The 17266-nt window shown below is 39.2% G+C and overlaps 2 protein-coding genes across 5 annotated transcripts in view; one reads left to right on the top strand and one right to left on the bottom strand.

Annotated features, from left to right (window-relative positions):
• The window catches only part of rbks (ribokinase), a 38984-nt gene extending 32989 nt beyond the window's left edge, over window positions 1-5995 (bottom strand). Inside the window, exons 1-2 of one of the 3 annotated variants that reach the window (XM_028565102.1) lie at window positions 5980-5995; window positions 2590-2651 (exon numbers count right to left, since the gene is read on the bottom strand). In XM_028565102.1, the coding sequence (XP_028420903.1) occupies window positions 2590-2648 (59 nt within the window). In that variant the 5' untranslated portion in view covers window positions 2649-2651; window positions 5980-5995. Of the gene's footprint in view, window positions 1-2589; window positions 2652-5979 lie in introns of those variants that run through there. The other 2 variants (XM_028565103.1, XM_028565104.1) reach the window with 2 other exon arrangements.
• babam2 (BRISC and BRCA1 A complex member 2) overlaps window positions 4241-17266 on the top strand; it is an 83614-nt gene continuing 70588 nt past the window's right edge. The window contains exons 1-4 of one of the 2 annotated variants that reach the window (XM_028565101.1): window positions 4241-4275; window positions 7007-7162; window positions 9027-9103; window positions 12586-12680. In XM_028565101.1, coding sequence (XP_028420902.1) covers window positions 7026-7162; window positions 9027-9103; window positions 12586-12680 — 309 coding nt within the window. In that variant the 5' untranslated portion in view covers window positions 4241-4275; window positions 7007-7025. Of the gene's footprint in view, window positions 4276-6218; window positions 6323-7006; window positions 7163-9026; window positions 9104-12585; window positions 12681-17266 lie in introns of those variants that run through there. The other variant, XM_028565100.1, reaches the window with a different exon arrangement.

Genomic DNA, 17266 nt, shown 5'->3' with positions numbered 1-17266 from the left:
AAAGGAGCACAGTATGCTCTACAGCCCGACTTATACATTTATAACAAAACACCATCGAGATCTGTGTTACACTTGTGTTTGTATGGCAAGCAGAAGCGAAGAGGTACACTCAGAGTGTAATGCATGTGTGTGCGTGTGTGTTTGTGTGTGTGTGTGTGTGTGTGTGTGTGTACGTGCGTGCGAGCGTGCCTCCTCTGTCTGTCAGTCAATTGAACTGCCACCCAAACACTGGCTGTTCAAGACAACTGGATTTCTAACTTCAAAGCCATGCATATCACTTTGAAGGGCTGCGAGTATTCCAACTCCCTCCCCTATCCGCATTCTGACCCCCATCCAAAAAGCCCCAACTCCACACCCACACACACACACACACACCCACACACACACACAAACACACTCACTTAAAAAACAGGCCATTTCCCGTTAGCTTATTAGAGTCTTAATTGACAACGCCTGCCCTTCAAAGCACAAAGTCACTAGTTGAATTGCTAATGAGCAACAAAATAAATACTTGCCCCAAAAAAAAACAGTAGGAGAAGGCATATGTTTTTGATAAGTTGGAACTTTTGAGTGACAATGAAAATGTGACAACTTGAATTGGAGTGTGCAACTCGCTAGAATGCCATGAAACTTTTCTCCCAAAGGCACATATTGTGGTTGTTTATTTACATTAGATCTCCACTCGCTGGCAGCCAGGTGACAGTTACTTTCCCCGGGTTTCACATGAAAATATATTTATGTATATAATACATGCTGTATGATAAAACTGTTCCGTAAGCAGAAACAACACGCTTCTTTGCGCTGACAAGAAGACATTTCGGTGGCTGGAGCCCATGAAGACATGACATTATACTTTGGGATTGTGTCATTCCTCACAAAAGGTTATGGTGAATGAGAGTGACAAATTGTTTTCAACTAACCCATTGTGCTGGAGTTGATGACTAATGATTTGTGGGAATGGATCTTACTTGGCTCAACCAATCTCACCACGTATGAGGATGATGCAACACTTGACGTTTTAGTAAGCAGTAATTATACCAGATCATCTGCACTCTTTGAGTCTTTTGAACCAGAATCTGATTTACCTTGGAATAGTTACACCTGCATCAACTGCCATTGATTTGATTAACCTTTGTGTTGTCTTCCTGTCGACCATGCACCCCCGCTCTGTTTTGTCTGTATATATAGTATAAATTATCACCCAATTCTGTGTTACGGCTACTTCATTCCAACTTATTACCTCTAGTTTTACACTTATTTTTGGAATTCATGGTCAATAAACCTCATTTGTATGAAATCTTACCTTATTTCTGAGTTAAAAAAGCTGACATTTGGAATAGTTACCATAAGAGGAATGTATATTGATGGGTTATCACAGACTGTCAAAGTTTTGTTTATACTGTTTTGGAAGCGTTTTATTATTTTTTAAATGTTATTTTTGGGCAATGTGGTTGAACGAAACCCATATTTCTGAAATAGAAACTTTGAAAACGGGTCAAGTTTGACCCGAGGATAACTTGAGGGTTAATGATCCGGTGTTTGTACAGTATTAACCTGGTAGAACAGTGCATCATTTTTTAATATCTTAAACAGCAGCTGATGTGTTTGAAAAAATCTAAGGAATGTTCGATTCTTCTGGCAGAAAATGTTTTAGAAGAAAGATGGCCAAATGCCTCCCTATTGAACCAGAAGTCTGCTCACTATTTGGCCTAAAAGCTGTTGGACCCCACACTCTTAGTACACATTTTGGCCGATGAAAAGGCAGCCAGCGGCATTATCTAAGTTTAGACCACTTCCTCTATTCTTATGTAGACAGTGCAGTCCATTTCAAGCCATGGTGGAAAATACCCTTCAGCCCTTATGCCATATTTCCCACATGCTTTCACGTCAAAATAAAATCCCTGAAGGAAAATGGTGGTCGTGGTGGTTAATAATAATAAAGGGAAACATGTGTTGAGCAAAGACAATTCACCAGTTGCTAAGCTAAGTTACTATTGCTATGCCTGTCGAGTTTTCGAGCGAGACATAATGCAGTTTCCATTGATTAGATACTTAAGCTAACATTAGCTCCATGAGTTGGTTACAAATTATTAGAGTCAGAATTGTGTAAAACTGTGTCCTATTCATCTTAGGACCCATTTGGGGAGTCCTGAACCCCCAAATTGGGAAACACTTGGTTAAAAGGCAGATGAACAACCATACATGTTTTTGATATAATGGTCCCAATGCTATAACATAAGTGTTTCAACTTTTTTATAGATTGGTATATAAGCAGATAATTAGATATTTCAAACTTATGTGATCATGTATCTTTGAAATATTAAAAGCTAACATTTTCAGAACATGGGTTCTGACCCTGAAATAAATGTCCTAATATGATCATGAAAATGTGCCCAATGTCCTGCTTCCTGTTGGGCCCACCTGAGGAAGCAGAGGAGTTTCCTGAACCCATATTTAGCTCGAGATTTTGTACATAGCCTTCTCATAAAATATAAGATGGATTTACAGTCATCTGAGGAAGCACACAGACTTGTTTCACCAACTAACAGCGATTTAGTAGACAAATAAGTAAGGGCTAAATGGACTCACCTCACCAAGTCAGTCATACAGGAGCCAACCACCATCACATCAAAAGCCTCTTCAGTCATGATCTGATTAAGACACACATTTGTGTTAATTCTACAACATTCATTTCTGGACATGATATTTCTTAAAGCATCTTCATTTACATTGACGTGTTGATGATTTTGGAGATTCATAAATTTCTCAACATTCGTCCAGGCTTTCCGGCAAAACCAGGACAAAATCTGAAGCACGGCGGACTCCTTGGGGGCATATCAGGCAAAATATGTAAACTAGTTTCCCACCAGCCTCCAAACAAAAATCACTTGATATTATTTATCTCCCACATTAGCATAAACTCAACTGAAACGAGAAAGAAGGTAAAAATAGAGCATTCATCTCTGGCAGAGTTGGACAGGTTCCAATCTTATTGGGGGTGGAGGGGGTGGGGGTATTTCAATGCTACGCCACGTGAATGCACCGCAGCCCAGCAAAGTCTATAATTAATTCAATCCTTGGCTGGTATCAGAGCTAATGCTAGTGTGCTAATCTCTTCAAATCTCTGCCTAGGCAGTGGAAGACTTGGAAAGCCTGGCCGCTGGCTGCAGGATGGCTCAATTCTCTCTCCCACATCTCGCAGCATATTGTCTTCCCTCGACAGGCATAAAAAGCTAGCATAGAACCACGTCTCCACTGCAGGAGAATATTATGAGATCTGCATTGTCCAACCACTTGAAACAGCAAGGAACCCTCTGAAAATGATCCCCCTGTTGTTGAATCTGAGGCCAAATTATCATAGAGTAGCTGACCAACCTGAATAAGTGTTAGACACATCTTAATGCATATGAATGGACGAATTAAGAGATGATTTAAGAGCTGACACTCACATTTTTGGACATCAACTGATCAAAGCATGCCAAAAAGACTGCAGTCATGTGTTTGAAACAATTTAGTCTGAATGCCAATCAAAGCTGCACACAGTGGGTTAAACAATTTAGACTGAGCCATAAGAAAAATCCCAAAGTAGGCTTACTGTTGGTGGACCCATTTAAAAAAAAAAAAAGAGTTAGACTTAACCGGATGATTGTTATAACAATGATATGACCATTTATGTTTTTAAAAAATGTTTTTGTTAGAAGTTTAAATAATGTCTATAATCACAAAAATACTTGTTTTTATCTCACTCCACCCCCATCTTAGCACTGTTTTAAAGTTGTTGTTTTTATTCACACTATCATATTTTCCTAACCATTTAAGAATACTCGAAAGACAACTGTAGCAGGAAGTTGAACTTATAAGACAACCCCTCATGCCATTGAATGAATTACTGTAGCCTACATCAGAAAAGGTTGGATGATAACCAACTATATATTTTACTGTTGCTGTTTCCGATACTTATTTTGTCTTAAGTATTGTCATTTATTCTAAATCATCCCCATGAAGGTGGAATTTCCCATATGTGAATCAGCCCTAATGCCCTAGCCTGGGTAAACCCTGACGAACTTCCGGCAAATTTGAGATTTGCTCTGCAAGTCAGTCTGGCGAAGAGCCCATTCAAACCCATTTCCAATGTCCTCAAAATTGAGGCACCAATCACAACCGCTGAGGCGGGCTTTACGCGACGACGATAGCGCAGCGACAGCGAGCAGCTTTTTGTTTACATTCAACATGACGGCTACCGAAGCCGTGCTTCACGTGCTCGGCGACCCGCAGGTCAGACATATGCCGATTTCATGCATGTCAATACTACAATTTACTGACAACATAAGTTATACGAGTTACAGTTCTCTTCTCAAGGACGCACGCACACACGGACTCTGTCTCTTTTTCCTTTCTCTCAACTTCGCTATTCTTGCACAGGGAACCTCGTGAATTAACCTGCAACATGTCAGCTGTTTGGAAATTCTTCAGCGTGTGTGCAGAAGATAACAAGTTTGCAATATGCAACACCTGCAAGGGAAAAAAAAGTAGGGCGTGGAGGGACGACACCAAAAACCAGAATCAAATTTTTTTTAGTTGGATATTGGAAAAGCGTCACCCGGACCGTTGGTCTGATTGGTTGAAGGACTATCCAATTGCGTCCAGAGGCATTTGAGTGGCATCCGTTGGTGACGCCCCTTTGGAAATGAACTGTCAACGAAGCTTTCCCAGACCCTTCTCAGTTCCTGAGAAGGGTCTGGTGTCAGCCAGGCTACTAATGCCCTTATTTGGGAAACAACAACAACAACAACTGGTCTTGCGCTTGCTGCACGTACTGATATAATTCCTATGCATTTACTCATCTTTCATTGTTATTTTCTAAGTTAGATGTGTTCTATTCGTACACAACAAACACATTCCAGTTGTCATTTCACATGACAGCTTGAATGATTTAGCAGTCTGTGAGTTTTTTATTGATTTTTATGTGCTATGATAAATACAAGAACATATGTTTTATCATTTTGCAGGATTAACGTAGTCATACACATACAATTCAATGGGATGTGAATGCAAAAAGATTTATTTTGGAAAAAATCAATAAACATTTCTGTATAAATACAAGGAAGGGAATTTTAACAATAGCATTACAGGAAAAAATCTTGCATTGGAGTTTACAAATGATTATAAATTTTACAATGATGCACACGCACTTAAGTAATAAAAGTACACTAAAAAAAATAGTATTTCTTCACAATATGTACTTAAGTTTTAAAGTGTGTGCATACTAAAGTATTATAAATAAAAAAAGAATTCATATGAATACATTGCATGGATTTACCTGTAGCCTATTCCAATTTTAGTCGTACTGCATAAACTAATGATGTGTAAGCAACGACCATAGCATTGGCTTACTACTGTACCGTCCCCACTAACACAGAACGTTTAGGGAACGTTGGGGAACGTTAGTTTCTGGTTCCCTAAAAGGTTAGTTCGAACCAAACCAAAAACCAACGTTTAGGGATACGTTCCCTAAACGTTAAGGGAACCAACCAACTGAAACGTTCTCCTGTGGTTGCACTGTACCTCCACACAACGTTCCCGCTTGGTGGTTTTTGGTTGTTCTGAGTGCGCTTTTGAAAATGTTTATTTATAACAGCTCCATTTATATATTTATAAATGTATACATTTATATTTATATGCAAAGCATACGTATGTTTTGCACATAAATCCTACAAGTAACGTATACCTGTCAATAAACGTCACACTAGCACTAAATGGGAACTTTAACTTTAAAGCAAATTACGTTATGGGTGTAGCCAAATCTTTCCAACTCTGGAAAAAAGCAAAACCGTGGAATAAATCGCCTAAAAGAGAATATGGCCCAGTTTAATTAGACGAACGCTTATGCCAAACAAAGTGTGTTGAACCAAACTGTTGTTGATAAATGCAACACAATAATTACATTCAAATAACGTTCTTGCAGAGTGGACAACTCACCCACAACAGACGAAGTGACGGCCAAAGTGCATAATGACAGCTGCCTAACACTATAGCTATTGCCAGACCTATGTTGTCACCAAATCAGCGCATATGTTTAATTTTGAATTTAAAATTGTTAAGGTATAATTATGTCAAATGAAAAATCCTCCACAAGTTATATATATAACAACAGAATGGGGCTCAGTGAGTGAAAACTCTAATTGTGTCAACAGGCATTATTACAGACGGCTAGTATGTGCCGAGCTATCAAACGGACCCAAAATAACATACCGGAAATTTCCAGAGCACGAAATAAACATTGGCGTTAATGCTTAAATTATCCGACTTCCAGCTATTTCAGGTACTCTAACCCACACCGCATGCTGTATTTTAAATGGACAATAATAACAGGAGTATTTTTCGAGTGAACTAGTTGTTCAGATTGTGGTAATGTGACGCTCCATTCTGTGTTAAGCTAACATTGGCTAACGATACCAAGTTTACGAGCATTTAACGTTACAGTAGAGTCTGACATAAAATGTGGCGTACAGACTAATTCCCCACGAACTACTGAATGTAACAGTTAACGCCAACCAAAGTGTACGACACCAGCGTAGTACTACATTGTATATTTCCAATGCAATGTGGCCAGCGTACAGTTTATAGTGATGGAGAGGGGGGGACAGGGCCAAGTAACGTTAGTGTTGTAGCTAACGTTACATTTGTATCCCTCACCTCATTGCCCTATAGCTAAATGGTTCAATCGTAACCTTAAACTTTCAGGAATATTGAGCTGGATAAACATAAGTTGTCAGCCTGCGTATTCTTCTAGTTTAAACATATTTTCACCGAATAACTTGCGCACAGAAAGCTAACACTTTAGAACAGGAATTTCAAATGTTCATACAAACGCACCAGGAAATGACAGCTAAAAAAATGTCCTTTGAGTCTTGAGTACAAATCATAGGAACATTTTTTTTTTTAACATGCTGTTTTGATTAATGACGTTAAATAAGTTAAGTGAAATGTTGCTGTATCTCCACAGAGTCCTCCGAGTGGATAAAATGAACAACATGTCCCCCGAGGTTGCACTGCATCGGATCTCCCCCGAGTTGCGGCCGATGCTGTGCAGCGTTGTGCGGGACGGCCGTGTAGGACTGGACTCCACCAACTGTCTCCGTGTCACAGACCTCAAAACGGGGTAAGGAGCAGTACATCCACACCTTTCTGAAAAACTTAACTAAAACTAGCGAACACACTAAACTAAAATGAAATTGGAAAGTAAAATTTAAAACAAATTATAAGCTTGCTTGCAGTCATAGTCTTGTACCTTAGACTTTTTTTGTTAAAAAACAAGATATTTTCTAATAGCTATTTTCTACCACAACATCACAGATATTGTCATTTGATCCATCACACATTTGTGATTATTCTTTTATATTGTTCATATGTAATGCTGGTCTCTAGACTTATTTGCACTATACCACCATGACACACACTCTCATAGAGCACCTTATCATGCATACTGAATCACAGGGTCAGTCCCTGCCCCATCACTGCAAGCGTCTCATGCTTATACATTCCTTAGTACATTCATGTGGATTTTTTATTTAGTATTTTTTTTTATTTATTGTCCATATTATTAATGTGGATTTGTTGTTTTATCATCCTGTTTATGATGTATGTGTATGTTGTGTGTGTGATGTCTTTAAGCTACTGGGACCTTGAATTTCCCCCTTGGGGATCAATAAAGTATCTATCTATCTATCTATATCTGAATATGTAATGAAAGCTTTGCTACAATGCTTTCCTGTTGTAGCTGTTGTGTTGAGCCTGCAATGGATATTGGCTTTGTAATCAAATGTGCTATATGAATGATTTGTCTTGCCTTTCAATCTACAGGGGATCAAGCTTGGTTTTAACAATGGTGGTTTGGTTGCCTTTGATGACTAGTGAGAGAATTCTAATGGCATTATATGTTGTTGTTTGTCGGAAAATTAGACAATCCCAGATTATTATTTTTTTTTGATACCACCACTGCTTGGTGCTAAAGGTGGAGAATTTTAAATTCACCCACATGGTAGCTTTAATGGCAAGTTACCATTAATTGCCTTTGTACAGTTGGATTTATCAGATTTATCAATTTTTTAACATTTAATCCCAAAAAAACATGTTCTCACTGTCACTACCAAACACCTCAGCAGTACACCTTCATTTACACACTAATGTAACCCTCACAAGGTGCATGCATGTTAAGTGAGAGAAAAAATGGGCATAACCTAAATCCTTCTAAAATGTCAGTCAAGATCTTGCTCTCGGGTTTGTACAACGGTGACCTGTTTTTATGTCTTATTGGATAAGACAAAGTCATGCCAATTAAAGCGGAAATCTGGCAGTCTGATGGAAGGGCGTTGAAATTAATCATTGCATCGATGCATCGCGATGCGGTCCTCAACGGTTCTGCAGTGACAGACCATAATCGGTTGTTTTCTAATGATGTCACTTGTTGATTTCTCTGTTCGCTGCTTTTTTTGCTTCTACCTTTTGTCTGCTGTGTTCAGACTTCGCTACATCTGGGAAGTGTCTTTTTTTAAGAGCAGATACAATTAAAAGGGGAGTTCATATATATCTGACTGCTGGAATTTGTTGATGAAAAATCATGTGTAGCAATATATATCACACATCATGTTGCATCGGGATATCGATTCCAATTGTTGACAGGACAATCGTAATGGAATCGTGAGACCAGTGAAGATTCAAGCCCCCCGTCTGATGTCAAACATGTCAAAACGCTCATTAAATCATTTAAAAATGTATTGGACAAAGTACAGAATACAGGGTTAGGTCTGTGCTGTCAAGTCACAGAAGTGTAGAAAGGATTTTACATAAAAAGAAAGTAGTGTGATTTGGCACCGCAAAGAACACAATGTTACCTTTGCGACATTACAGTCAGAAATATGATGTGGTGTAATTAATGGTAAACCTTGCTGATGCTTACTGTTACGTGTTCTCAGACTCTTAGATTGATTATGTCTTTTGTTGTTTTCATTAACCCCCATGTTCAGATGTACATCTCTGACCCCTGGTCCCTGCTGTGATCGCTTCAAACTTCACATCCCCTATGCTGGAGAAACCCTGAAATGTAAGTAAATCAGTCCTTCTTCTATTTGCCATTTTCAAACTAAAGCAAACAGTTTAGTCTCTGATGTTGGTTGAATAGCCACATATATTTGTTGAGATTTTGTTATTGTTGGCTTATGAAAGAATAATTTTGGGAGAGAAACTACTAGCAAGCATTGCCTTATTAGGTCACAAAGTAGTAGAAGTAGAACTAGGGGTCAGCTACAGCATGATTTATGCTTCTGCTTTAATATGGCATGGCTACGTACGTACGTATAGGTATGTGGAGATGCCGGACCCTATGCCGTGGCCTGACGTGCACTTCTCGAAAAATGTAACTATACGTCGCTTGTGGCTTGGTAGCGTTGCATTTCCCCTGACTCATTTCCTGGTTCTCCTTCTCCATAAACAACATGAAATCAAGGAAAGGGTTAACTTTTCCTGCTACAGCTTTCCGACCGTGGTCAGAAAACACAGGAGAGACACTTTGTTTCTCTCACTGTGACTCTAAAGTCGGTACTCGCCCCGAAGCTAATCACCGTCACTCTCTCACTGTTTCTACCACACACTCCCCACGCGCACACACACACATGCCGGGCCTGCTGAGATCGACACAAACACCAACGCACACGTATAAACTTCAGACGACTTATTTAGGCTACGGCGAAAGCTCTGCGTGGCGCTCAGCAGCACCATAAATCAGTACAAGGCTCTTCACTGTCTTAAAATCAGGCTTGTTAGTCTTTATCAATACGTTCCTAGATTGCTTTACATTAAACAAATTAAGGAACAGTCGCTGATTGAACAATTTAGTCCATTTTGATTATCCATTTGTTTGTTGTTTTGTACTCACAAAATGTAAGGGCTGACAGCATTTCAATTAGTAGGTTTTTCACTGTGCTCTGTTTTAATTGATTCATTATCTAGAGCAATGGGCTTGCACTTTGAAGCAGTGCTGAATTAATTTGATTACGGATAAAACCATTTCAATCCAACCTTGATTCGTTTTGAGAGATCCACTTCTGTCTCAGAGTAGGCTGGTTTATAGATGACAGGCGGTTTCAGGTTAACACCAGCTGAAGTCACCATCACCAGTGGCTGAATGAAATCACCCTATTCAAAAACCGTATTCGGGACACTTTTACATTTAAAAGTCTTTTTAAATAACCAGAACTATGCACAGAGGCTAAATGAAGACTGGGAATATTCTGACAAGAGCTTTTGAGACTAGAAAGACGGATGCCAATAAGAACACCATGTCAACATTCTGTATCACTTCAATAAAACGCACAATTAGTGCCTGGAGAGCCCGTGTGTTTACATCGCATGCCACATTTGGCAACGTCCCAGGTTGGATTCCGGCCTTAAAAAGAAAGTATCGTTAACTAAGCGGCACCATAGCAAGGTTTTTTAATTGCAGACCAAAAGCACCCACAGGAATCCTTCAAGTACAAAAACAATATGAATGTTTTTGTGATTCTGGTGATGCTTTATTGGTGAAACGATACAGGTAAACCTGCTGTTGTTGGTGCTGCTGAACTTTTACTGGAAGGGTCTCTCGCTTACGAATCAAGTCCCCACATCACAGACTATCCCTTATCAGCATGCGTCCTAAAGTGCCCAATGGGCAACATCACTAAATGTTGTTACGTGATTATAATCATCAATAACCATGTTATTATGAAATGCCAAATTCATCAAGAGTATGTGTGTGAAGTTTCATTTGGCTGTTTATAATGTTTGGTGCAAATGTGGCACTGCTTGGGGGAAACCCCCATGTCTGTCAAGGGGAAGTAAGCTTTGCTTATTTTGCAAAAATTGCTAAAACTCTGTCCAGAATGAAATGATTGTGACTTATGTCAAGATGTTGTAGCTAGACTCAAGGAATGTGTAGGTGTGAGGTTTAAGAATATGCAAAAAAGTAGTACTTCCATGTTGATTTGGGGGTTTTATATTGTGATAGAGCCATGTCATCTAATTGTCTTTTCCCTTAAAGTGATATAATCTACGGTGTAGCTGTCATAGTTTAGGAAGAAGTCTTGAAACCTGACAAAAACAGGTCTCTGGAATGGCATGCAGCACCTCTGCAGCTGTTGTGCTAGTTGTGCTACCTTCCTGTGCTTTGGCCTCAACAATAATGTTTGTTAAATCAAGATCAATCTATCCACTGATAGCGTGCAAACGCTTGGCACACTCTGGCCCAGAGCTAAGCACTATTAATGCAAGACCAGCCCCCTTCCACTTCACCACTGTGGCTGGTACTGCTAAACAACAATCTGTGGCCTTTTGTAGTTTTAGAACATTACGCCCTTATAACCTCAATAAAATGTCTGGCTGAAATAGAAGACTTTGAGAAGGCACGTTATGCAGTGACTAGACTACACTTTTCATTGCTGTCTCCGGCTGTATGAACAAAGCGATATATAAAGGCCTATGTGACCTGTAAAGGTTGCTTTTCCAAGACCTCCATTTCCCTCTGGAACCATGCCAGTGCATCTCTGACAGACTGCCAGTGGTTTGTAACAGATTTACAGCACATCCTCTCCTCTCCTTGTTTGACTCTCCTCCACTGGAAAAATATTTCCACATGTGTACTTTTGTCTCCTCTTGCTGTCGCAAAAGCAGAACAGAACAGTCTTGCAGTACACAAATAGAATTGTGTAACATGATATCCGAACATTGTGAACCAGCACAAGCAAAGTGTTATGTGATCATATTATCTTATTTTTTTACTCTAAATGCATTATGCATCTCTTAATTATCATATTAATATTCTAGGATTTTAGCACCGCTTAATGTAGTGCTATATTAAAAGTACCTATTTGCAATTTTCTTTACAAGACCGAGATGTTTGGCATGATTTGAATGGCTTTAATGGTAAATGTTAAGTTTGCTTATTACTGTTGGTACTTAACCCTTGTGTTGACCCGTTTTCAATTTTTGTTTTATATCAGAAAATATGGGACATAGAAATAAGCGCTGAAAATGTAAAGAAGAAAAATTTGACAATTTAAAAAGTTGGAAAAAGCTAAAACAAACTGAAAAAAAAGGCGGCAAAAATCTTTTTTTCAAGGTTGACGGGAAGACCGGATGATATGGCTGCTACTGAAAAAAATAACAGCTGCCTTAACAAGCTATTACATGTCGGAGTCAGATTCAAGACTGGCCAGGTTAAGATCATGTCAAAGTGTTCCCACTGCAGTTTTACCTTGTTTCAGCAGTGTTCAAAAATCTGCTCTCCACATCTTGAATAAAGCAGAATAAGGCAGATTTTCACAAAAATATTAAGAAAATGACACATCTTTCACTTGTTAAAAGAAAGAAACATTGCAGCGCTCAGTTAGACATGGTAAGATGGAGTTTCTTTTTGCAGAGAGAGTGCAAATATGCTCATATTACATGAAAGTTAGGTTGATCCCTTGATACGTTGGTTATAATAGTACACGTAGAAATGCAAGCAAGTGGTAATCAATCAGGTAATCCGTTTTGCTTATTCTCTCCCAGGGGATATCATATTCAATGCACAGTATCCAGAATTGCCACCAGATTTTATTTTTGGAGAAGATGCCGAGTTTCTCCCTGAACCCTCAGAACTACCAGTGAGTATCTGCACTTGTGTGACAATCGTTACTTTTTCTGGAAGACTTTTAAAATGCTAATTTGTTTTGCATTCAAAATGTGGTTTGCTTTGTAGTGGATATATCATTTATTTTATTACTCTGTTTCACGAGAGAAAACAAATGTACCACATGCTTTGTTTTTATTCTTTTCCACTTGTTAAAGCCAGATCTTTTCGTTCATTCGCCGCATGGGTCTCCTAGGTGGTCCTAAGTGTCGGACAGACAGCATCACTTTGCTGGTCACAACTTCACTGATCCCAGTAGCCAGGGGAAGTTAAAGCAGGGAGTTGTAAAAGCAAACTAGCCACCATGGGTGTACAGATAGCTGGAAATGTTGCAATAATTGGCAGATGTTTCATTATGCCCTAAACTCTGTTTTGACTTACTTGTTATCTGCAAATCGGATTGTGTCTGTCAAGCCATGATTCACAAGCATGCTAGCCTAAACATGTTAATGCGCTGTAGTAGTTTGTGCAGAACATGTATGTCGAACTACCCTGTCATAAAGACAATATAGATTACCCAGCATGATTGACTTTAACAACAGATTATGAGGTTCATGATAATGCTAGGCTTTCATGAAGTGTACCTGCAGGGGAAATTCATTTATCTTAGTTTGTATAATTATAACTTTTAAACATTAACATCTTTCCCTTAAAGTTTGTTTTCAAAGAACTTGTTTGCAATGTGGTGGTGGGACTAAAGCATACCGTCTATAGATAAAAGTATCAAGACTTTGTAAGTAATTGTATGTATGAGAACTGGTTTTGTTGCATCAGCACTGTCTAGTTTCAAATGGGGTGTGGTTGTAATGTTTGAAGAGTAATGCAAGCAGCTGCACCACCAAAAGTGGTTACAACATGACCATCAATTCCAGATAATCTGTATGCATGTTTTAACCACACTTAATATTTAGTCCTAAACAATCATTTCAATGGTCAGATCCTGCAATTTTATTTTCAGAAGTAGAAAGGAATACTTTGGAAATATGTTCTGGTCATTAGACAAATTGGTTACTTTACATAGGTATTCTAAAATCTATTTCACAATTTAAGCTTTAGTGCGCAACTTTTTGATATTAACGAACGTCCGTTACATTCAAGCCATTGCCAAATGAGTTGCTACAAAGCTAATTAAGACTATGAGCTCCACACAACTCTCTCTGGATTTCCCAGTATGGCTATGTTCAGAAGATTGTGGCGTCCGGCGACTTTCCCGCACAGAAGCTTGAGTAACAATAATGACCTCTTCTGAAGAGTCCATCATGTTTTTTTAATCCTCCGCGGCCTCCTTGGCTACTAGCAACTGCATGTCGCACTGTCGTGTCGTGTGCGATCACGGAAGGCTGTATCATGTCGACGCGCCGACAGTGTTGTTGTCATTACTTTGAATTCCTCATGGGGCCGACAGAAACTACGCACTATAGCTTTAAATTATCACAGTGGATTTTAACTGTTTTTCGGTCTGTGTGAAACGCTTTTTAGGCCAATAAGTAACGTCAACACACCAGGAAGGAATAACATACTTCCAGCACAGTCAAAGAAAACATTGGTCTTGGCACAAAATCTCTCATTTATTTTTGCATGCCCTTCCTTGTTAGTCACTGGGGTTCCTCTCAAGACTTTATACAAATTTTTTGGAGATAAGATAATTAAGATAATTATTTTTTGCCATTTTAGGCCTTTATTTGCATAGGACAGCTTCGACTTGAAAGGGGAGAGAGAGGGGGAAAGACATGCAGAAAAGTGCCGCAGCTTGAAGTTGAACCCGCGGCCGCTGCCCGAGTAAACCTCTATATATGGGCGCCCGATCTACCAGTTTAGCTAACCAGGCGCCCGACTTTATACTTTTTTTAAGGCAAAGTAGGAACAACAAAATATAAATTTCTGTCTCCCAGACATGGAAATCTGTCTCAGAAGCTGAAATGCTGAGTGATTTAAAAAAAATTAAAAAAATAAAAATAAACGGTTTTATGCTCCATGCACAGAAAGTCAGATATGGTACACATCCACCATCCTAACGTCCACACCCTTACTTTCTACTTCATCACATATAGGGCACCCAACTACCTGTATTGGTACTGTATGTTGGCATTTAACGTGAATCATGGGGTGCAGAATCGTTCAATGTGGACATAATTTCTAGGGATACTCTAGACCTTTCGTGTAGGACCAGTATCGGACCATTCCAATTTTTTTCTAAAGAAAATTTACATTATTTTAATACTAAATCAATAAAAAAAATGTACGTTGTACAGTGTTGACTTGGGAATGAATGTTTATTGGCTGTCATCGTCTCAGTACAGTGTTGACTGGTGAGATTATTAGGCCTTGATGGCGATCTGCAGTCTATTGAGTACTTCCTCTTGTTGGTAAGTGACTACCGTGCAGTTATCCAGTGCTGTTTTAGCACGGAGAAGCTAAATTTCCCAGCTTGTGTCAGAGTCTGGGAGAAGAGAGGGGAGTATTGCTCACCGTCTCGCAATTCCAGCTGTGCACATAAGGGGAAGTACCTTTGCTGAGCCAGTGCTTGGCAGCCCAGTGCATGTTTATTTTCCTCACTTATATTCTTTCTGTTTTGCTTTCATAATCCTCCTTCATCTGTCTCTCTGCCTGAGATCCTCCTCTCCTACTAACTCCTTTTTTCCTGTACATTTTCAGTAAGTACAACCCCCTCTAACTCTTTAAAAATGCTGAATTCCCAGCAATTCCTTAATTTCCACCCATTTTATGACAAATGGAACAGGTGTATAAATTTATGATGACTTGTACAACATGTAAACATCTGACCTATTCTGTATAGTTAAACAAAATGACCACATACTGCTGATTAATGACAAGTAAAATATTATTGTGTGCTACGGTTAATAATTTACTGTAAAGCGATCAAATCCATTGGAAGTCCACTTCACTTTTGGCCTTCACAAGCAATATGTTTCTAGGCCTATCCAGTGGAGGTAAACATTAGGCTAATTTTAGGTCCTGTGTCAATGGCTGGTTGAATTCTTGATGTCTCAGCAACCCAGTGCTCTTGTTTACAGCCGGCCAAGGGTATCATTAGCTTCTTTGTTTAGCCTTGTGTTTTCCCCTGCTGTCAACCTGTCTTGTATGGGTTAGTTATCCATGTTTTTGTTTAGACAGAGAAATGCATTGCAGTTGAAAAAAAATGCAGGACTAAAACATGCACATGATACATCCACGGTCAATGTGAAATCTTGTTCCTGAAAAAGTTTTGACTTTCAGCTAATTAGACTCCCACTGAACCAGGGGTTTGAGCCAGAACGTGCCATTGCGACAATGTCCCCCTTAAAACAAAATCAAATCAGGGGCAGGCTCAAAGCCGTTTGCAGCTTCTCATATTTAGATTTGTATAAGCTGCATCAACAGTTTTACTAAAAAATGAAAACCGTTTGTTACCTGGTAAACGTGAATAGCAAGGCAGTGTCAGTCTGAGGATATAATCAAGAGGAATTGCTACTATAAGGAGGTGTCTGACTCATAGGAAAATCTCACAGTCTTACTGTCACGTCCATCCACCATTTAAGACTTTGTCTCTTTTGTTTTCTCAGTTTAGTTAAATGTATGTATGTATGCCATATTTTATAGTGCAATAGGAAAGATGCATAAATGTGTAATAGGTGTGTGTGTGTGTGTGTTTTTGTTTTGTTTTTTTACACTTTAATTATATACTGTAAAAAATTCCTATTACAGCTCTGCCAAAGCTGTTTTTTCGGTAGTGATATGCCACTCTTTATAATGTAGATACTTTAGTGACTAATGACGGCATGTTTTCTGCTTTTCCAAAGATTAACAGAGTGATGAGTCTATTTGTCAGTAAACAGTTTTGCGTTAGCTGACTCGGGGTGGGGGGAGCAATGACCCCTAGTGAAGCACTAATGGGCCTTTTTGACCTCCTCGCAAAATTTCTACCTTAAACACGGCTGAACCGCCTGCAGGCCGCCTTTCAAAAAGGTGTAGTCACTCAAACATGAAATACTACAGCAACAATAATGAATTATCCTCAAACCTTAATGATTATTAAGAAAAGTCCTTTCATCCCTTAAACCACAATGCATGAGGGATGAAAGAGACTTGAATACCCGAGCTGGATGATGAGAGGCCACATGTCCCTCAAATAAACCTTTTATAGCAGAACAGTTCCACGAGCCATGGAATATGAGCAAAGTCTGCCACAAATGTATTGAGGTTCACCTCATTGTTGCTAGGGCGCAAGGGTTCACTGGCAAGTGCAAATGTAGGCTAAATGGCATCCAGATTGTGGCTAATTGGCCACCAGGGCAGTTCCCCACCTCAGAGTGCTTTGATACACATACTGTAAGGCGTTTTTTTAATTTTTTAACTGGTCAGTCATGTTAACTCTCACACTAGCTTTATTAATCTTATGCTGTAAGGGCTGTGGAAAGTCATCTGCTGGTCTAATTGGTTTATTTTGGGCAGAGAGGAGCCATTGTTCCTTTTAACATGGAAATACATCTTAAATTGAGTAGTAATTGCCTTCCTAACTGTAATCATCACTTAACCACTCTGACACATTTATAGCTGTCT

Source organism: Perca flavescens, chromosome 20, assembly GCF_004354835.1.
Source record: "Perca flavescens isolate YP-PL-M2 chromosome 20, PFLA_1.0, whole genome shotgun sequence".
NCBI lineage: Eukaryota > Metazoa > Chordata > Actinopteri > Perciformes > Percidae > Perca > Perca flavescens.
This window is presented reverse-complemented; position numbering and strand designations above follow the sequence as displayed.